This window comes from Lynx rufus, unplaced genomic scaffold, assembly GCF_022079265.1.
Source record: "Lynx rufus isolate CCGP_SWC_20201006 ecotype Redwood Valley unplaced genomic scaffold, mLynRuf1.p SCAF_12, whole genome shotgun sequence".
In the NCBI taxonomy this organism is placed as follows: domain Eukaryota; kingdom Metazoa; phylum Chordata; class Mammalia; order Carnivora; family Felidae; genus Lynx; species Lynx rufus.
In genome coordinates, this window is record NW_025814826.1 from 57,776,428 (window position 1) to 57,798,728 (window position 22,301).

General features: G+C 46.9%; 1 protein-coding gene across 1 annotated transcript in view; it reads right to left on the reverse strand.

The window, feature by feature from the left end:
• Window positions 1-22,301, reverse strand: part of ASAP1 (ArfGAP with SH3 domain, ankyrin repeat and PH domain 1) — a 313,489-nt gene that overhangs the window by 264,149 nt on the left and 27,039 nt on the right. The window contains exon 2 of the mRNA XM_047074194.1: window positions 9,803-9,929. Coding sequence (XP_046930150.1) covers window positions 9,803-9,929 — 127 coding nt within the window. The remainder of the gene's footprint in view (window positions 1-9,802; window positions 9,930-22,301) is intronic.

Here is a 22,301-nt window from a genome sequence, read left to right on the forward strand (position 1 = left end):
GCTCTCACGCCAATAAAGGACGAAGACGTGGGGCTAAAAGATCCGGACCCTAGTCCAGACTTTGATGTGTGGTCTGGGTATACAGACCCTCTTCCCTTCTCTGAGGATCAGCATCACACCGGGTCCTTGAGGAAGGCCAGGGCTCAGGCCCACCCATCAGGTAACCCCAGCAACCTAGCCAAAGCCGACTGGACTAGTGTTGGCGTCCTGACCCAAGCTGGGCCAATCCAATCCTTCCTCGCAGACACGTGAATCAGGCACGATGACTCAGCTGACATGGGGGTGGGAGGCACTAGAGGGAGGGAGCAGGTAGGGTCAGGGCTGCTGTCCTCTGCCATTTGTCCCGAAGAAAATATCCACACTGCCTACCATTCTTGCCCCTCATGTCCAGGAAACAGCCCTAAAGCAAATCCTCATTTTGCTTGAACTAGCCGTATTTTGTTTTGTTGGGGGGAGGTGGAATCTGTCACTTACAACAAAAGAGCCTATCTTCATCATCCACAGAAAAGAGGAATTGAACCAGATGGTCTCTAAAGCCCTTTTCCAACTCTGTCAAGTTGATTTCATAATACAGTCATCAGGTCAGGTGCTATGCTGGGCACTGGGGACACGGCCATCCTTGCCCTCGCCCCTGAGCACAATGCTATGGAAACACAAGGTATCCAGGTTGTATTAATAATAAAAGGGCTTGGAAGAGCTTATACTCTTACCCACCCAGAGCACATGTGGCAGCGAAAGGGACGATCTAGCTTGACTTAGCCACCTCTGCTTTCTTTACTAGTTGGTACAAAATGCAATCGTCTTTTGGGCTTCACCTTGCTGGTGCATGAGGTTCTGGTTTTGTTTTTCCAGTTTCTGGGTGGCTACATTGGGCGCTCTTATCAAGGGGACATATATTCCAGTTCTCTGGGGAAAATTACACCATAGCCCCAGCATTAAAATTCAGTTCTTACGTAAGTGACCACAAACAGCATCACGACACAGCATTGCTCAGAATGTGCTCTGAGCTGGAAGAGCCTACTGGAACTCTCAGATTCCATGAAGACCAAGTGGGGTCAAGTGCCCAGGACTGACCAAACCCCTGCCCCACAAATAATTAAAACTCATTTTACTGACACTGAAAAGAAGTTATGAGACACACAGAAATGTAAATTTGAGGCTAAGTCCTTTTCCCTTTAAGGCGCCTGCCTCCAAACCAAAATAGAATTCCTTGTGGTCTCCGTGCTTCGGGCTGTAATCAGTAAAGCACACAACAGAGCTGCCACCAGGGCCAAGGCATAAATGCTTCCCCCAGCACCTCCCCACAAATGACCAAAATCAAATACTTGCTTTACTGTATAACAGAGAAAGTGGCTCATTACCCCAGAGTCCCAGCCCAAATCAAAGGGGGCAGCACGGTCATCGCTTAGGTGCACCAATGGAGGGACACGGTGTGTGTGTGTGTGGGGGGGGGGGATAGAACCAGCAGTGACAAAGGGAGCACAGATGGGGTGCCTGCACCAGCAGAGCCCACGGGGTGGGCCTGGGTCAGAGAAGGCAGCACTGGTCAGTGGTTCCCTTCAGACAAGCACCACCAAGAGCAGAGGACAGAGGAAAACTGAGCTGTCAGTCTGTTTCAGGTCAAACTGGCTTTGACCATGATCCCCAACAGTCACAGTGCTGGTGCTGCCCCAGTCCTCCTTCTGGCCTCATCTACACTTCCACCACCCAGGTCCCGGAAGGCACACGGCTGGCCCTGCCGTCTGACCTCTTCGCCCACCCTCCTGAAATTGGTCGACCACATCTTGTCCTCTCAGGTACACATTCAAGGGTCTAATCCAACAATAATAACCAGCAACAGCAGGAGGACAGTAAGAACAATTATTTCTAGAGCACCTATCATGGCAGGCCCTGTTCTGAGCACTTTACATACACAGACTCACTGAGAGGTAGGTACTGTTCCCCAGGAGGAAACTAAGACACCGTAAGGTTCAGGAGCCTGCTGGACACGGACTATAAGAGAACAGGGCTGCAAGGAACCCAGGTAAGGGAACCCAAGGGATGCCACTGGTGCAGAGTGGAGAGAACTCTGCCCACCTCCCTAGCAAGATATGCCTCTCACCTCCTTCCTCCCTGCCCTACAAAAGACTGACTAAATGGTCAGACCCTGACATCCATCAGGCCATATATTACCAGTAATGCAGTCACATAAGGAGTGACTTGTCCTTGAACACTCAAAACAACGCCATTTATTCATCAAATGAGGAAACGGAGGCTCAGACGCAAAGTGGTCTCCACTGCATCACTTACTCATGTGGGAATGGCTAAGGCCAAGGTCTGGCTCTAGTCACCAAATGACTAGGTTACATAAATGGAAACCACCTCTCTGGCGGCTCCCCTGACTCACAGACATAAAGACAAAAGTCTGGATAATGCTGGAACATCCAGGACCAAAAAGCTTCTGATGAAAGTTGCTTAACCCAGCATCAGGGAGGGGTGCTGTAGCCTTACAGTGTATCTTGTGAGACCAAAATTTACACCAGCAGACTGGCTAGCAAGACCAGGTTTCTAAATTCAGGTTTACTCTCCACTCCTCTGACCTGGAAGCAAGGTCTAGAGACACAGCCACCACCATGCACAAACAGCTTCCACAGCCCTTTTGGAAAGCACACTGCAAAGGGCCCGGGCTGGAAGGTGGGAGATCTGAATTCAAATCTCTGCTCAATTTCTTCCCATTTTAGGCTTCAGTCTCCACAGCGGGACTAAACTAGGCCTAAGTGGGTCCTCATCCCTCGCGAGCTTTCTCCAATGGGGTTACAAAACTCGAAGGTTCTTCTAGCAAACCAATCACAGAAATGAGATCATATTTTGCTTCGCAATATTAGGAATCTCTAACAAGCAATCCAAGCACTGGTCAGCAGAAGATAATCAGTACCACACCACTGAACTGATATATTTCAGCCCAAATCAAAGATAGTTGGGGCGCCCAGGTGGCTTAGTCATTTGAAGATCTGACTCTTGATTTCCGCTCAGGTCATGATCTTAGAGTCTGTGGGTTTGAGACCCGTGTCAAGCTCAGCACTGACAACACAGAGCCTGCTTGGGATTCTCTGTCTCCCTCTCTCTGACCCTCCCTCCCCCATCTAAATAAATGAACTTAAAAAAAGTGGTTAAGATGGAAAAATTAAAAAAAAAAAAAAAGACAGTTGGCACAAGAGGTAGGCTGAACCACGTTATTAAGGCATCTATTAATTTTTCTGAAAAACTGCCAAGTGATTATTAGACTTCCCATCACCACTTTCCTGGGCCCCTCAGAGATCAGGGTCCTAGGCTGGGAAGTCCCAGACTGGACTTGCTCCAAGCTCCATGACGCTCTGATGTCTAGTGTTTCGCAGCACCCAGCAAACAGGCAGGGCTACGGATGACCAAGAAGCCAGAGGCAGGCGGCCAGACTCCTACAGCAACCCCAACCAAGGGCAGCGGGTCTTTGGCCGGAGCTCTGGGCTGCTTGCAGGCAAAGACAAAGTGGTCAACAGATCCAGACCAAGTATTCCAGGGGGAGCTGGAAGCCTCCGGGTCCTTTCCACTTCTGCTGAGTCAGGGGGGTGCTACGGGTAGCCCCATCTCTACCTACAAATGGCAGAGATTTCCAGAGAGATCCAACAAGAGATCTTTGAAGAACAGAGAAAAGGAACGGTCTTTCCCTTTTTTCTTCTCTACCCCAAACCCTTGATCTCTGGCACTAGCTATCAAGTGGGAATAAAAATCGGTAGATGTCTTTTTTATGGGCTCTGAAAGACAAAAAACAAAACAAACCAACCATCAAACAAGAGGCACAAAAGACAGTGAAGTACAGAAGAAACAAAGGCAGTGATCCTGCATTCGGAGCCCAAGTCTATCAACTGCTACAAGTGTCACTTTGGTCAGGTAACTTACCTCACTGAGCCTTACTTTACTCACATGTAAAAGAATGATAAGGATGCTACCACAAAGGGGTTTTAGTAGACCGTACACATGGAAAATGTGTTTAAACTCTAAAGATGTACATGAAAGGCAAACAGCATTAGTTTGGAACACGTGGCTAACAGTTTGAGCCTTATTTTAGAAAAAGCACGAGTTCTGGTACATAAAGCAAGTTTTGGGCTCTCTTGGCTTCTGCAAGAAAATAAATGTATTCCTTGCTCACTGACCTTTGCTGCTTATGTCCAAAGAAAACTCACCCTCAGTACCCCTGAACAGGATCAGAAGGCTGGACCACCGAGCCCGGAATTTTGTGTAAGATGGCAACATCAAGAGAAGATTAACTCAGTTTTTGTGGTTTTATCCTCAAGAGATCAGAAAGAAAAAAAAAGCATACAATATATGTATTATACATATTATATATGTATGTATAATATTTATATAAATCATACAAATATATATTATATACATACACATATATATATTTTTTTTAACCTCAATCAATGCACAGGACCAACCCTGATTTTATCTAAACTCTGCCTGAGATTTACCTTTCTTTAAGACCACAACCGGGGCGCCTGGGTGGCGCAGTCGGTTAAGCGTCCGACTTCAGCCAGGTCACAATCTCGCGGTCCGTGAGTTCGAGCCCCGCGTCAGGCTCTGGGCTGATGGCTCAGAGCCTGGAGCCTGTTTCCGATTCTGTGTCTCCCTCTCTCTCTGCCCCTCCCCCATTCATGCTCTGTCTCTCTCTGTCCCAAAAATAAATAAAAGTTGAAAAAAATAAAAATAAAAATAAAAAAAAGACCACAACCAACTTGGACACCTGGGTGGCTCAGTTGGTTAAGCGTCCAACTTCGGCTCAGGTCATGATCTCACAGCTTATGAGTTCAAGCCCCGCATCGGGCTCTGTGCTGACAGCTCAGAGCCTGGAGCCTGCCTCAGATTCTGTGTCTCCCTCTCTCTCTGCTCCTCCCCTGCTCATGCTCTGTCTCTGTCTCAAAAATAAATAAACATTAAAAAAAAAAAAAAAAGACCACAACCAACTTTAGCAGCTGCTGTATAAACTAACACTTGATGCTAAGTTTATCGGCTTTCAAAATTTACGAGAAGTAAAGCAACTTCATTCTAGCACTTGGAGCTGATGAATAAGGTCAGACTTCAAGGCCTGGCCACAGAGGCCCTATGTGTGAGACCCCACGGATAACACTGGAGGACCTAAAAGCATTTATCAAAGACTAATGACCTCTCGTCATCCACAAAGTAGATGATGCCCAAATGAACATGGATAAAAAACCAAAAGTTTCCTGGAGAGCAAAGAAACACACACAGATGACATCTGACTAGCACGCGAGGGGGTGCTACAGAAGCAGGATTTGTGCCCAAATCCACTACTTACTGTGTGTGTGCCCTTGGGCAAAAGAGTCACTGTTGGAAGATGGGGTCAATGATAACAGCAGGGCACATGTAAGCATTAAGTAATAGTATGCATGGGGTTCCCACATAGTAGGAACGCTAATAACTGGTAACTATAGTCACTATGGAAGAAGCTTGGATAATGGATCTACGTTCCACACCTTCACTCATTTCTTCAAACATTTCTGTGGCTTCAGAAAGAACTAAACACATCTCGTGTGTTAAAACAAGCTAACTTCTAGTGCAAGACCCACATTTGTCAGGCCCCATAAGAAAACTTTTAGACTATGCACTTCATGAGGGCAGGGATGATCACCTTAGTATCCCTAGGGCCTAACACACTGCTGGGCACCGGACAACCTGTGTACTGAATGGATGGTACTTTGAGTGATTCAGCTTGCATTGCTGGGGTGAACATCCTATATCATTTCCCCCACCCGTGAACTGCCCCCTCCTACTCGATTAAGAATGACAACCTTATTTACCTCTTTCTCAAAGACCATTAGTTTCTCCATAACACAATCCAGACAACTCCAATATCTCAGCTAGACTGAGCAAAATGATTTGTGCTCCCCAGAAATGCTTTGAGTGAATGCTGTTCCCAGACTACGCCCAAATAAGTTACCACATCTGAATCTGAAAAACCATACCCAAGTCTCTAAAAGCACAGGGGAAAAAAAAAAAAAAAGTAATGTATTTAAGTATTACTATTAAGAACTCCATGGAATGTGAACAGGAAAAAAAACTAAGCCACTTAGGAACTTAGGCACCTCAGTTTCAGAAGATCAAAATCAGAAGGTACAATGAAAGTGAAGCCTCGTACATTCTCTACAAAGCCAATGAACTATATCTTTGCAGATATTTAGAACATCTATCTTATGTCATAATTGTTTAAGGATTTCCTAACTCTATTTACTTACTAGCCATTTGACCTTGGGGACAAATCACTTCATCTCTCTAGGCCTTAATTTTCTTCTCTGTAAAATGGGACACAAGTGTCCCTCTTCCATAAAACTCAAATGAGGCTCAAAAGTTCAATAAAAGGGCAGAACATGTCCCCTCCATCATCACAAAAGATAAAGTGCTGCCCCAATATTAAATAACCAAGAGGACCTTCATTTATCATGTCGAATCTCCCTTTCACCAAGCACTAAGTATTGACCAGTCTAAGCCTTTAAATGGAGAGCGTCTCTTACTGTCTCCCCCCACAGTGGTCCTGGAATGCCGGCTTCCCTTCCTTTCTCAGCAAAACTGTCTTCTCCTAGTAATTTACTCATAATTTCCAAATGGTCACGAGTAAAATGGCACACGTCACTGTGCTCTGCTGAATAAGCAAAACACTGTCTTTTTGCCTGGAAAACACTCAAGACATCAGGATGAAACCCGGGCAGCTAATCCATGCCTGCCTCCCAAAGGCAGACACGCATTGTGTTCCGTTAACTCCCACGGTCAAGTGGGACCCTTTGCCCCCCAAAGGTGAGGGAGCAAACTCTTCGCCTCTCTTCACTACGCATTTCTGACCCATTTCCTAGAGGGCTCATCACAGAGAGATTTAAATAAAAGCACCAATATCTGTAAAGCCCAGCACAGGCTTTGCCAACAGGACATACCAAAAGGGGGAATGTGGGTTAATTTAGGGTTCCAAGCTTAGGGAGCTATAGTTTTTTAGTTGAGACTTCTGTAGGTTGATAAAACCTAAAGAGCAAAAAAAAAAAAAAAAAAATTGTAAATAAACAGGAAGGCATTTAAGAACTAGAACGACATTTTTAAAAAAGAATTCCAAACTGCCCAAATGAATTCTATTCCTAAGTTTCCACATCACCAAAAAAGTACCCAAAAGTCCTATTCCTAAGAATAACCACAAAGGAACACAAACAGCACTCTTAAAGTTTCCAACTATCTCACTTTGAAGCATACGTCAACAAGATTTTGTGGTTTGCCCCAAAACTTTCTCTTACATTTTCAGAGTAATAGCCTTATGCCCCATATTTTTTAAGAACTGAATTCTGATCCTTTAAAGACATTTGCAATAATGTGCCCCTTCCTGATATGCAAACTTAGGGGAAAAAATAAAAATTCAACTGTGCTGCTTATCAGTAAGAAACTAACACCAGGTATATTTCACATTTATGCAAACGGCAGTTCCTCACGAGTCCCACTTCATGACATGTGATTCAAGAGTTAAAAGACGCAGATGGGGGCAATGACTTCCTGACCGGCACCATAGTGAAGTTCGGCAAAAGAATTATGAAACGATTGTGGCATTCTGACTGAAACATTTACTGTCATATTTTGGAGAACGTGGGTATTACCAGCGTACTCTCACATGACACTTTTGAACTTCTAGCCTGATTCGGATTCCTTATGAAATGCATGGTGACCGCATTTGTATTATGATTAGATCTATTTTTCTACCTGACCTTGCAGAACAGTATTCGTTAAAAAAAAAAAAAAAAAGTGTTTGTTGTATTCACTTTTAAACATAGTTACCTTACCTCACACTAACATCAAGAGCAGCTGCATATAATTCACATTAACCCTATCCTCTCCTATTGCTGCAACATTGTCAACTACTTCCCTTATCACACCCCACACAAACAGAATACAGTAACGCTATCTGAATGTGCAGAAATGGAAACTTAAAATAACCCACTGCTCTATTAGAAGACACTGAAAAATTTATCTAGAAGGAAAATAACCACTCAGTCTGATCGATGTCCCATCCTTCAGAAGGCATAAAGGATGCAAAATGCCCCTGTATCAGCATGTTCCAATTTATCACAATTAAATGAAGGACAGACCCATCATGGGGTCGAATGCCCTGCAACTCCATTTATTCCCAGACACTAAACGTCAGGCTAGTGCAACAGACTGCTGACAAGTCACAAAGCCAAAAAAAAAAAAAAAAGTAAAATCCATTTACCTCTGTCTAGCTTTCAAACAAACTTAGGTAGGTGGTATTATTTCTCCCAATAAATTTCGAAATTCAGTTCAATGACCCAACATTCACTTCACAGAGAACTCTAGAAGCATCCTTGACTGGCATCAAACGTTCAGACTAACTCACTGCACCAGGCAGGCACGAGAGGACCCAGCACGGAGAGAAATCTCTTTCCTTCTAAAATTTAGGACCTTGTGCTTCAGAGCGCCAGTTCTGAACTTAACCTGGCCTTTTCAAAGTAGCAAACCTTTTCAAAGTAGCAAAGCCTGTACAAGGGCAGTTTGCCCACATTAGCCCAAGCTTCTAAATATGACAGAAGGGCTGGCTGTGGTAAGCTTATATCAGAGAGTTCCCCAAACCTCAAATAAACCAACCACAAGATAATCCACCCCAGGAAAACGATCTGCCTTCCTAGGTTCCCCCAATGCTGTCTTTTCCTGTTGAAATAGGCTTGGCTGGTTGGAGGGGAGTGGTGCTTTATGGCACTTGCAGATGGTGCAGAGTTCCAGGACAAATGTCCTATTTTTATTGAGGTTCAGAGGCTTCTGCGGCTCTTGGGCTTGCGGGTTCCTCCCTACCTACCCACTGTGCCCTATCACTCATTCACTTCAATTTTAAGGGAAATGGCTCTGTCCTTGGCCCTGCCCAGGACACCCACAATGCCTCCCTGGAGGGTCTAGATAAGCTGAGCTGTTCTTCTGCAGTCTCGGGGCCCCCCTTTCTCCCGTTCTGGTCAGCTCTTCCCGGCAGCCTCAGGTCTCCCTTCGCAGCTTATGAGTGCCCTGCGGGCAAGTCCTGCTGGCGCAGCAGCCTTGGCAAAACCAAACCCTCGGGTGAAGGGAGCCCGGTGGGGACCTGTCTGCACAGATCCCTCTTTCCACCCAGGGTTTAGGAGATTGAATGGGTTGGAATCCTGGGGTGGAGGCAATCTCAGCCTGAGTTTCCCCTCATTCCTTTGGGGTTTTTCCACCGGCCCTTGCCTGTGCAGCTAAGCCTGCCTGGCTGAGCCGTGCCCTGGACAGGGGCATCCACTGACCATCTCCCAGTCCCTTGCTGGTGACCTTGGCCACGTTGCTTGGCCTCCCTCTGCCCTCTTGCCTGACACCACCCACTTCGCGGGTTACGACAGGGTCAGAAGGATGCGGAAAGCGCCTAGCAGACTGTATGGCACCCATGAAGGATCCAAGACAGGGAGAGGACTTCCCTCTTCTTTTTTCTAGAGGTGTCAGGAGCTCGCTCAGTCCTCTTCCCACCTCCAGCCCCCTCCCATCTTCAGCCCCGAGGGGTGGGCACCCCGAAAAATGGGGCAGGGGGCTGCACATCTTTAACTCTCCTCTTCACCTGGAGTGGGGGTGGGGGGGTCCGGAGGGGGTGTGGCGGCTGCCCCGGCCCCCAACATCCCCTTCCTCCCTGCTCAGAAATCAAACCGATCCGACTGCGAGCGGGGCCAGCGAGGCTTCCCGGCCGGCGGGCCGGGGTCCCCGGTGGGGCGCGCCGGCCTCGACCTACCTCCTCCAGCAGCGTGACGGTGTTCCTGCAGTTGTGCAGCCGCGTGGTGAAGCTGGACGTGGTGGGCGAGTTGTAGTCCTCGGTGGTCTCGGCGATGAACTCGGAGACGGAGATCTGGTCCGGCATCCTGCCGGGGGGGCGAGACACAAGCGGGGGCGGGGAGTGAGTCACGGCGCAGGCTCCCGGGGCCGCGGGCCGCCCGGCGGCTCATGAACGCCCCGCGCAGCCCGCCACCCGGCGCCCGGCCTGGCGCGGCTCCCGTGCCCGGCGGCGGCGGGAGAAAGAGCGGGCGGAGCGGGCGGCGGCGGCGCTCGGCGCGGGGCCCTTCAAACTCCGAGCCGCGCGCGAGGCTGAGGGCTCTCTGGGACCCGCCTCCCTGTGCTCATGCCGGCGGCGGGGGAGGGGGCGCGGCGCTACGAGGGGGCTCGGGCCGGCCGGCGCTGCCTCCTGAGACGCTCTGACAGGCGGCGGCGAGGACACCGACTGACTGAGCGCACACTCCCGCGGGCGGGCGGGCGGGCTGGCGGCGGGCAGGCGGCGCTCCCGCTACAGTCACGGGGACAAACAAGGAAGTGCTCTGCGCACGCGCCACCGCCCCCCCGCCCCGCCCCCGGCCGCCCGCGCCCCGCCTCCACCCGCGCGCCGTCTCCGCCTCCGTCCCCGCCCCCGCCGGCGCGCCGCCTCCCGGGCCGCGTTCCGATGCGGGCGCCAGGGTGGGGGGCCGTGGGGCTTGCGGGGCCCCGGAAGCCAGCTTCCCGGCGCCGCCCCCGGAGCGGTTACTTCAGCAAGCTCGTCACGCCAGCGTTCTGCGAGAAGAGGGACCAAAAAAAGTTGCGCGCGTTCTTTTTTAGTCCCGAGTGGGTGCAGGAAGCGAGGCCGCGAGAGCCGCCCCCTGCTGCGAGGGCCGCAGGCCGAGCGAAAAGGGTGCGGGCGCAGGGTCGGCCCCGGGGCCCGAAGCGAGGAGCCGCCCGGCGCCCCGGCTTGCAACCGCGCTCTCGCTGGGCTCCCGCCCAAGGTCTCCGTGCAGGGTGCTCCCCGCCGTTGGAAGGCGAGTTCTGTGCGGTTTGCTTGGGTTGCTAAAATGCTAAGACAAATGAAAGGATTTTTGCTTTTGTACAATTTTCTCATCTTCCATTTGCACTATAATTTTTTTTTTTTTTAACCCGCAGGACACATGAGGGTCAGGAGTGCAAAAGGCATTTCCGGAGGTGCAAATGGCGTACAACGCTCAGCAGATGCCAAATTTCAGCGGAGAAAGCACCAACAGATTGCTCATTCCCTGGTCCCGGCAGATGGCTATTTTAACTAGCTCAATCTACTTAGGCCAAAGAATCCATTTAATTTCTCACCACTGATTGCGGATAAAATTGGTTTAAAAAAAAAGAAGAAAGCCAGGCCCTTGGGAAGCTTCCCACGGATCGGTTCCTGTAATTGGACTCAACAGGAGCAGCCTTAGAAAGTCATCTCCAAATGCGCCCCCTTAGGGCGGAAGGTTGGCCCTGTGGCCTCCCCTAAGATTGGGTTTCTGCCATCTTGTATGGTTAAGTAGTCCCTGGTCCTTACCCACAACTACAATGGCGTGCCCAAGGCAGATACCTTATCTAGCATTGGTCCTGGCACAGAGAAGTAGCCTAGTGTCATATGCCAGGGCATCACCCCACTGTCAACAAATAGTTACTAATGGCCTACTACATGTCCTGGAGATTCCGTAATGACAGTGTCCCTGCTCTCATGAGCTTACCTTCTGGTAGGCAAACAGACAACCAACAAATATGTGATAGGAGTGGAGTGCACATAAAATAAAGTGATGGAGGCACCAGGGTATAAGGAATGATGAGAGAAGGCCTCTGTGACGTGGTGACATCTTGGGCAGAAAAGGAAAGAGAAGAGAGGCTGAGTTCCAGAGATACCCTGTTGGCTATGGGATCTAGGCCTTTAGTTGCCTCACATGAAGATGAACCAATTTTTACTCCATGAGGCTGTTAAATAATAATAAATGAGAGGGCACCTGGGTGGGAATCCGTTAAGCATCCGAAGCTTAGTTTTGGCTCAGGTCATGATCTCACAGTTTCATGAGTTCGAGCCCCGTGTCAGGCTCTGTGCTGACAATGCGGAGCCTGCCTGGGACTGTCGCTCTCCCTCTCTCTCTGCCCCTTCCCCACTTGCACTGTCTCTGTCTCTCTCGAAATAAATAAATAAACTTTACAAACCTCTGCTACCCCACAGACCAGTTGAGTAGAAAACCCAACACTAAGATTTCCATTCACTCCAAGAAGGTCTTCCTGAGGCTGGAAGTCAGTTTTGACTTTGACTTTGCATTGATTCTATTCTCCTCTGTATTGCAAGTGACCTAATGCCTGTCGCTTCCTCTGGGCTGGGTTGCTCCTTCCATTCTAAATGTGTGACGTATACAAACGCTTGATAAACACGAGCTGTTATTAAAAGACCGAGAGTCGGTCAATAATTGCCTCAGTTGCCAGAGCCCTGGATTCCTGAGCTTTCTCTCCTAATAACTGATACTGTCACCTTGGGCCTTAGTGCCATCACTTGTAAAATAAAGGGTGAGGGTGCCACAATGATCACAGGGATCCCTCCCAGCTGGAGCTGAGTCTGTGTATACCCTTGGCCTGACAATGGAACGAATCAAGTTTATTACAAGAAGCTAAGCTAGCTGCAATGGTAAACAGCCAGGGATTTCTTTCGTGACTGAATTCACAGGAGAGCTCAAAATGCTACCATCAGTTGTCTCAGCTTTACTTGCAGATTATGTTATACGGCTCCTCCTCCCCATCTCCTCTGGCCAGGAAAGGAATAGTGAACAATGAGATATTGTGCCCCGGTAAGTATATACCTCCTCAGACTGGTCTGCAATTAGAATTTCAAAGGTTCACACCTCTACCCACCATTTCTGGGGTTCATGGGCCATAATCCTCTTTAAATTTGAAACCGTGGCCCAGTGCAGGCCATCTGCACCTCTCATTTTCTCGAATACCTTGAAAACCATTCCTGGAGATCTGAAAGCAAAAAGGGTCTGATGTAAGCAAAACTTAAAACGCTGGATTTCTTTGTGTGGAGCTGCTCGGAAATACACATCATCCTGTTTGAGAGCCAGGAAACACACACACGCATATGTATACTCACGCATGCCCGGCTTTGTGTAAAGCACTTGTCTTTGTCGTTATCATCATCCCCATCAGGGCGTGTTCACACTCCTCATGCAGTTTCTTACTCTGAGCCCTGCTGACTGGGGTAAGACAGTGGTCCTTGCAGCATGCTTTCTGTCTCCTTGCAAAGACGCAATAAGAAGAGCTGTGGCCTATCTTCATGGACAGCGATGGCATTATCGCCCCCAATGTCATCAGGGAACTGGCAGACTTCTATTTCCAAGTACAGGCTTCACTCCGGCCTACCAACTAACAACCAAGGGGGTATATGTGCAAGATGGCCAACAACATACCAGGGAAGGGAGAGTAGGGGTGGGGAGTTTGGGTGCTCCCTGAGCGTCAGAAACTAAGAAGAGCTGTTAGTGCTCTGATCGAGAGTGCCAGTCAACATCCCAACCCGACGGGATGGAATTTACAGCATTCATCAAAGGCTTCCAATGCCTTCATGGGACAGGAGCAATAGTGTAGGAAGAGAATATGCTCTGTGTTACGTGGACCAAGGCTGGAATCTCTATTCTGTTGGTTATCAGCCTCGTCTTCTCAAATGCAAAATTAGTGCAATAATAAAACTACACTACAGGTTGTTAGGTGAAATAAAATGAGAGAATGTGGATAAAGTGGTTGACACATAGTGAATAATCAACCAATGTTAGTTCCCTTTGAACTCCCTTTTTATGTGAAGTATGACTAAAAATACATCTCTTTTCATTCCGGGACTCAGATCTCTAAATTAGTCAGTCACCTGGAGGAGGAAAAAGGAGGTGGGGGGAAAGCCACATAGCAATTCCAAAGTATGAGATCTCAGATTTGAGAATCATCTTCAGAGACCTAGCTTATTCTTGTAAGTGCCCTTTGTGAAGTCAAATCCATTAGTGATGGTTTTGGACTTTGGAAGTAAACAGACAGGATCTAGAGTCCAATAGAATGAATACTAATCAGGATCAGAAATGAGTTAGGGCCATAAAATAAAAGCTTCATTTTCATGGAACATAGTTCCTGTAAAGAAGGACATTCTAAGCAAGGCAACTTCTAGAGGATAGAACAGGGCATTTATTTTGCAGGAGCATGAGTTCTAGCTGAGAAAGACGTGGACTCATATCTCTGCCACGTAGCAGCTACAAGAACTTATTGAAGTAATTCACTTTTCTGGGTCTCAGTTTTCACATCTGAAAGATGGGAGGCAGGGATAATACCCATGTTTTAGTGCTCTGAGGATTCAGTGAGCTAAGCCACATAAAGTGCTCATGAACAGACAGTGCTTATCTTAGATAATATAGCAGACAATACTTTTCGGATCATACGGGAATATTGAAAACCTTATCTGGAGATATAAATTCTGACATTCCTTCCCCCAAAATAAAAAAGAAATGGAGACTTGCTATGTACCAGACACTTTGCTAAGTGAACTGAATTAGAAGTTTGGGCCCACGTGTCCTACCTTTAAACTTCATGACAACTTTATAAAGTAAGTATAATTATCCCAGATTTACTGGAGAGAAAGTTATGGCTACCGAGGTATAGACTAGCACTTTCTGAACTCCTATCCTGGGCCAGGCACTGTACCAGTGGTTACGTATGCAGCATCTGAATTCATTCATATAACAGCCCTGACGTGGGAGTATTATAATGGAAACTGACACAAACGAAATCTCACTGCAAGTTAATATTCCTGAGCCTGGCATACTGAATGCAATGCTTTTGCCACAGCCTGCAAAGTCAGTCTCTTGACTGTAGCTCGCATAGCGCTACTGTTATTTTTCCCAGTCCAGGCAACCGAGAACGGATTCTTATTTCCTTATTTTACCTGATAACTTATGAATTCGTTTTCTATCATCTTAATGAAGTGCCAGAAGAGAGGAAAGCACTGTGGAATGAGGGGAGGGGGGCACATGGAAGGAGGGATGCATTTCATGTGTTTTACTGCTAGGCTCATGTTGCCGTATTCTCCCTAAGCTAAATAAAGACTGCTTTTGTCATGTGTCTTGTATGAGTGCTTCCCAAGTGCATTCATGCAATTTCATGCAATGAAAAAAATAAAAAGCCTATTCTAGTCCCAAATGTACTTAATTTAAATACTCCAAGTAAACCACTCGAGCGTTCTCAGAAAGTCAAGAGGAGAAAGAACATGGTTTATGTGGAGACAAAATCTACTCTCTCTACCTCCCTGTTTCCTGACTGTTCCTTCTGATGGAGAGAAGAAAATCAGGCAGAGCGCTGGAACCTGAAGACTCACGGTACAAGTATCAACTAAATGAACCCGGGAATATATTTCTGTCTGTCCTGTGAAACAATAATAGTATCCACTAACAATGGCTGTGCTTATTATATGCCCTGCACTATTCTGAGTCATTGCAGGCGTGACCTCGCCAAACAGCAGCGACCATATAAAGCAGGTACTTGTATTCTCCCCCATTTTATACAAGGGGGAAGCCTGAGGTCACCTTGGCAAGTGGGGGAGCAAGACTGACCAGTCTGACTTCACAGTCCATGTAATTGGCCACCTTGCATCACAAGCTCATCCAAGAACGTGGGTCCACAGCTCCAGGATAATTTTCTCTCCCATACGTGGTTATCTTTTTTTTTCCTGGGGAACTCATCACAAACCAACTCAAAACGCAAGCTTTGAGTTGGTCCTGGAGGGCACTCCCCTTGTCCATTTCTGCAGCTGAGGCTAATCTTCCAGTGGATGTCTGCAATATAGCCTTTCTCACTCTGGATAAGCAACGGGGGATGGATGCTGGCTCTGTGCACAGGGACTTCAGACTTGCTACACGTGGAGACACTGAGCATCTCCCCAGTGACAAGTGGCAGGGCTCAGCTCAGAACTCAGATCTTCCTACGGACTTTCTTGCACTACAAAATTCTCAGCCTGTCAATCCCTGAGGGCGCTGGGAGACTGAATCTATCCTTCTCTGTGTCATCACCTACATCCCTGAGGTTCCTGGAGGCCCAGGCTTGGCATTTTACGAGCACCGTCTCCTGCAATCTCCCGTGTAGCCTAGTGAGCTACCATGCTTTCTGCTGAGAGAACTCCCCCATGGACACAAGCTGCTCAAGGTCGAGGGTCAATCAGTGGAGAACTACTGTTCACAGCCAATGGAAACATAAACCCTGCAGACTTCCCCCCCACAGAAGGCACTGCCCGGTACAGGTCCCCTGGGGCCCCCAATAAATGTGTCTGGGATTGAACTAGCTCCCTTTTACGGACTACATCATTTCTTTTTCTTTCTTTCTTTCTTTCTTTCTTTCTTTCTTTCCTTCCTTCCTTCCTTCCTTCCTTCCTTCCTTCCTCCCTCCCTCCCTCCCTCCCTCCCTCCCTTCCTTAGAGAGAGAGAGAGCATGAGCAGGGGAGGGGCACAGAGTGAGAGAGACACAGAATCCAAAGCAGGCTCCAGGCTCTGAGTTGTCAGCACAGAGCCTGATGCACGGCTCGAACTCACAAACCGAGAGATTATTACCTGAGCCAAAGTCAGATGCTTAACCGACCTGAGCCACCCAGGCTCCCCTGGACTACATCATTTCTAATGCGAGCAAAACAACCTCCAGTGGAGAAAAATTGTATTGTTATATGGGGTTCCTAAAAACTTGTCGTCTACAGGAGTCAGAGATTTTTAACTCTTAGTTTATTTCTGAATAAGAAACATGAGACTGAAAAATGAGAAGAACTTACAGAACATCCAGGTTTCTTTCTTTCTTTCTTTCTTTCTTTCTTTCTTTCTTTCTTTCTTTCTTTCTTTCTTTCTTTCTTTTTCTTTCCTTCCTTCCTTCCTTCCTTCCTTCCTTCCTTCTTTCCTTTCCTTTCCTTTCCTTTCTTTCGTTCTTTCTCTCTTTTGACGAATGTGTTTTGTTTTCTGTTTAGACTTCATCACACTCATGTCCACCTCTGTACTCTCTCAAGGCTGAGAACTTGCCTCTCTTACGACCCTTTTCCATGGCACCACCTTTCAAATATTTGTATTTCTCCAACTAGACCGTGAGCTCCTTGAGAGCAGAAGGTTTTCCATTCATTGATACAGTCCCAGAGCCCCAGATGCTTGAGAGATACTCATTGAATAGATGAAGAAAAGAATAAATGAATGAATGAATGAACGAATGAGAATTTACAGGAGAAAGGGTGTCAGAGGAATCGGGAGAGGAGAACTGGAAAGAGGAATACTGGTTCTCGGAGTCGCCCACATCACTGAACCTCATCACAAACTATCAGAGCCAGTTCCCTGGAAGATTTGTGGGGAACCAGGGCCAGATCCCAGGTATCTTGGTTCCCAAGGCATTCCCTACTCCTCCCCCTTTTCCAGTTACATTTCAAAGAAGGGTTTAAAGACCATGTCTTTGGAAAAATAGATGAAGCCCCCGTGTAAGAACAGATTCTGCTGGCCTCTGCATCACAGTGTCAAGGAATGGGTATAGACGTTCACCTACTATTTCAACACTGTACCTGTATAAAATCTAGCACAAGATCAGTTAACTGATACCCCTAATTCTGAGCAAGAAGATTGTGAGTGCATGGTGGGACCAGAGTGGTACTCCTTCTGTTTTTATTTTCTTGTCTCTTTCTTCTCTCCAAAGCCAGGTAAACTGGGAGCTCATGGGCAATCAGGATCACTGGAGGGACCTTCTACCTCCTCCCATCCTATCCTCCTTTCCTCAAGAGCCCCTTTATTTATTTATTTTTTTAAATTTTTTTTTTCAACGTTTATTTATTTTTGGGACAGAGAGATACAGAGCATGAACGGGGGAGGGGCAGAGAGAGAGGGAGACACAGCATCGGAAACAGGCTCCAGGCTCTGAGCCATCAGCCCAGAGCCCGACGCGGGGCTCGAACTCACGGACCGTGAGATCGTGACCTGGCTGAAGTCGGACGCTTAACCGACTGCGCCACCCAGGCGCCCCCAAGAGCCCCTTTATAAGAGGTTAAGAAGTCATGAGAAATGAGGAGAGGGATGTTTTGTGACAACACTGGGGAGTGGTGTTTTTTTGTTTTTTTGTTTTAAACAACCCTCTCCTCCAGCAGCCCTGCAGACCCTGCGGAGCGTAGATGAAACTTCTGCTTTGACCAAATCAATTTCTGCTCTGATTGACACATCCTTTCCCCCTTGGGCATTTTCAGAGATGACACCATCGTGTCCTGAGTCCCTGAAGACATTCCCCAATGGATGCAGAGATATTCTGTTGGAGCCCATCAGTTCAGTTCTATCCCACAGTTACTAAACAGAACTATAGCCTTTCCGATGGTCAACAGTAAGTGACATGGATTCAGATTTCCGGAGTTCAAGTCCCAGCTCTGCCACGTCACAGGGACTGTTAGCCTGAGGCAAATCACTTAATGTCAATTTCTTTACCTTTGAAAGGAGGATCAGGGGCACCTGGGTGGCTCAGTCATTAAGTGTCTGACTTCAGCTCAGGTCATGATCTCACGGTTCCTGGGTTGGAGCCCCACGTTGGGCTCTGTGCTGTCAGCTCAGAGCCTGGAGCCTGCTTTGGATTCTGTGTCTCCCTTTCTCTCTGCCCCTCCCCCACTCACACTCTGTCTCTGTCTCAAAAGTAAATAAACATTAAAAAAAAAATTTTTTTTTTAAAAAGGAGGATCATGAGAAGATCTTTCTCTCCTAAGGTTGTTGGGAGGTCCAACTGAGAGAATCCATTCGAGATGCTTAGCACAGTGCCTGGCATATAGAAAATGATCAATAAATGTTAGCTACAAAAATCATTACTTGTATCCTAAGCAGTTCCTATGCTAGACTCTGGGAGCCAGGAAGATAGACAAGACAGCCCCTGTCCTTGTACTAAGGCCCAGGCACAAGTTTTCAGTGCAACTGATGAAATGTTCAAAGAATTCCAACAGAAATAAATATGTATTTCAAATATGTGACCTATGAATATAAAGTTCAAAAACATCATTTCATGTATGGCTATCTCTCTGATTTGCCCAAAGCCCAGTCAGACCTATTTTAAAAAAAAAAATTTTTTTAACGTTTATTAATTTTTGAGAGACAGAGTGCAAGCGGGGGAAGGGTAGAGAGAGAGGGAGACACAGAATCCGAAGCAGGCTCCAGGCTCCGAGCACAGAGCCTGACGCGGGGCTTGAACCCACGAACGGTGAGATCAGACCTGAGCCGAGCTGGGACACTTAACTGACTGAGCCACCCAGGCGCCCCTGGTTAGACCTATTTCTATGGACTCTTTTTAAAGCTGCCAATCATCCTCAAGAAGAAAACGTTGATGAATGACAGCTATGTATGACTTTGGCACTGAGAAGGAACACAGAATGCCAGGGTGGCCAGCTCCTTTTCCAGATCATTCCACTTCCTTTGGCCTCCTTTTCCTTGTAGTTAAAACTAGGAGCCTGGGGCAGAAGTTCTCAGGTCTTAGGACAATAACGTCCTCTGATGTGATGAATCCCTTTTTGTTTGGGGTTACAACCTACCACAAACAGCACGAGGCTTAGGCCTCCGGCCTCTCCCTCAAGATCCCCTTACAAAGCCAAGAACGCTCTGGAGGTCATCAGTTCTGGGTTGGGGGCCCCTGTTAGAGGCATCCTATATTATGGGAATCTATCACAGTATCCAGTCGTTGGTTTTCAAAAGTACGATTTCACCTGCAAGGAATGTAAACCCGCATGACAATGAGCTGTATTATAACAGAATTTTTTCCTAATTATGTCAAATGTAGGGCATCGCTCTGTTTGAAAAAGGAAAATTGCCCACCCACCGCAGAGCTTTCTTCTTAGCATATGCTATTTGGTTAACATCCTTCTCAAATGTGAACATTCCACATCACACTAGGGGCTCTAATTAAAAAACACACACACACAAAAAAACAAAAAACCTCTGCAATTGCTAGCAAACCTTCTGACAGACACATCTAGCTTCTGTTCCCTGCTTTTTACTTTACTTTCTATTTTTTGAAACATTTGTCTCACTGCTCTGGCCGTAGAGATTTAGAGGTTCTCATACAAACTACTTTATAAAATTGCTATGTTTAAGGGGACAGCGGAGAACGCACTGTTGATTGGATCTGAAGATGATTCTTTTCAGTGTCTTTCATTTTTATTTTATGAGCAAACTGATTTTTTCCTTCGTATCTGCCTTTGGGAATTAACTTTCATTTACCCCCAACTAATTTCAGCATCCTGAATTTAACAGTTCAGACAGACCCTGTAGGACATCGGCTGTATTCTCCGTCTGCCCTACATAGCCCCTTCTTTTAGGAACCACCCCCTCCCTGGCTCCACGTGATTCTCCAGAGATTGTCAATCACAGGTCTCCGCGTGCTCAACCAGAGGGCGGGGCCCCGGCTGTCCAATCAGAGTATGCCAGACTCCTGAAAGCAGCACTAACGGGCATTCCCACCAATCGGCAATCAACTCCAGCAAGGCCAATCAGGGAGCTTTATGATGGGCTGATACGGGTGCTGGGGTAAAGAGCGGCCTGCCTTTTCTCTAGGAGCTCTAGCTCAAAGGACTTAGTAAGCCTTCTGCTACTTGTGACCATCTTTGCCACACAGGAGAGAGCTTGCTCAAGAATGAGGCTAGCCAAAGGACAGCAAGAGATGGAGGGAGGGAAGGACAGAGAGAGAGAGAGAGAGAGAGCGCGAGAGAGTCCTGATGACATCATTTGAATCACCAGACCGGCCTAATCTATACCATGCCTGATGCCAGTTCAGCCCTCGAAGTTCCCAGGGATGTAAGCAACTACACTTCCGTTTTAACAGAAGCTGGTCTGAGATGGCTTTCTCCCAATAAAACTAGAGGAGTCCTGACTAATCTTTTCCTGGATTCCAGTACCATCTTCAGAGTTAGAAGATGTGTTGCCTTGGACAAGTGATTCACTGCCTCAGAGCCTCAGTTTCCTGTCTATAAAATGGGAGTAACAATATCCACCTCAGAGGATAGTTATAAAAGAGTAAGTTAGAGGATACACATAGCCAAATGGGAGAAAATACTTGCAAATCATGTATCTGCTACGGGTCTAGTATCCAAAAGATGTCACCTCTTACAATTCAACAATAAAAAGACAAGTGACTAATTTTTGAAATAGGCAAAGGGCTTGAATAGACATTTCTCCAAAAAAGATCCAAGCACATGAAGAGATGTTCCATATTATGAGTTATTAGGGTAATGCAAATCAAAAACCACAATGAGTTACCACTCGGACTAGCATGGCTATAATGAAAAAGATGTAAAGTAACAAGTGTTGGAGAGGGTGTGGAGAATCTGGAACCTCATACATTCCTAGTGGGAATGTAAAATGATGTAGCAGCTTTGGAAAACAATCCAGTAGTTACTCAAAAGTTAAACACAGTGTTACTCATTACTCGTATGTGTTTATTCAAAAGAAATGAAGACACACCCAACACATCCATACAAAGACTTGTACATGAATGCTCATAGGAGTATTATTCATAGTAATGGAAACAACCCAAATGTCCATGAATGGATAAATAAAATGTGGTATATCCATATAATAGAATATTATTCAGTCACCAAAAAGGAATAAAGTACTCATATGTGCTACAACACGGGTGGAACCTGAAAACACATTGTGCTAGTAAAAACACAAAAGGCCACAAATTACGACTCAGTTTACATAAACTGTCCAGAATTCGCAAATCGATTGACACAGAAAGCTCGTGGCTGACAGGGGCTGGGGGAGGGGAGGAAGGACTGGCTGCCAACTGATACAGGGTTCCCTTTAGGGCGTAGAATTATATCGGGCTGATAGTTCTACAACTTTGTGAACACAATTGAAATGACTGGTAGGTTTTACGATGGAGGAGGAAGGTACATCTAATTCTCCATTAATAATAACAACTATATGGTGTGGTGGCGGATGGAGGCTGTACCTGTGAGCACAGCATAGTGTGCAGAGAAGTTGGGTCACTGTTGTTGTAGACCTGAATCTAGTATAGCATTGTGTGTCAACGATACTCACATAAAAAAAAAAAAAAATTAAGAAAAAGAGTAACAGCTATAATGGCTACCATTCAGTATCTCCTATGTACAAGACAATTTACAGCCATGATTTTGTTCAAAGCTCACAGCAAACTCTACAACGGAGCTGTTACTCTCCTCCTGTTCAACGGATAGAAAATTGAGGCTCAGAGAAGTGGTTTTGCAACTAGTGAGCACAGGAACTAAGATTCAAATACAAGTCCATCTGATCTCAAAGTTCAAGCCCTCGGTATTACGCTATGCTCTTCGCACAAACAGTACCTTGCCATTGGCATGGCTTGGACGTGGCAAGGACTACTGGTTACGCGTGTCCCCTCTATTTGGTCTCCCTGTCTTCAGTAACAGAGCCCCATTCGATTTAGGACAGTTGGTATGGCTGTGTGCC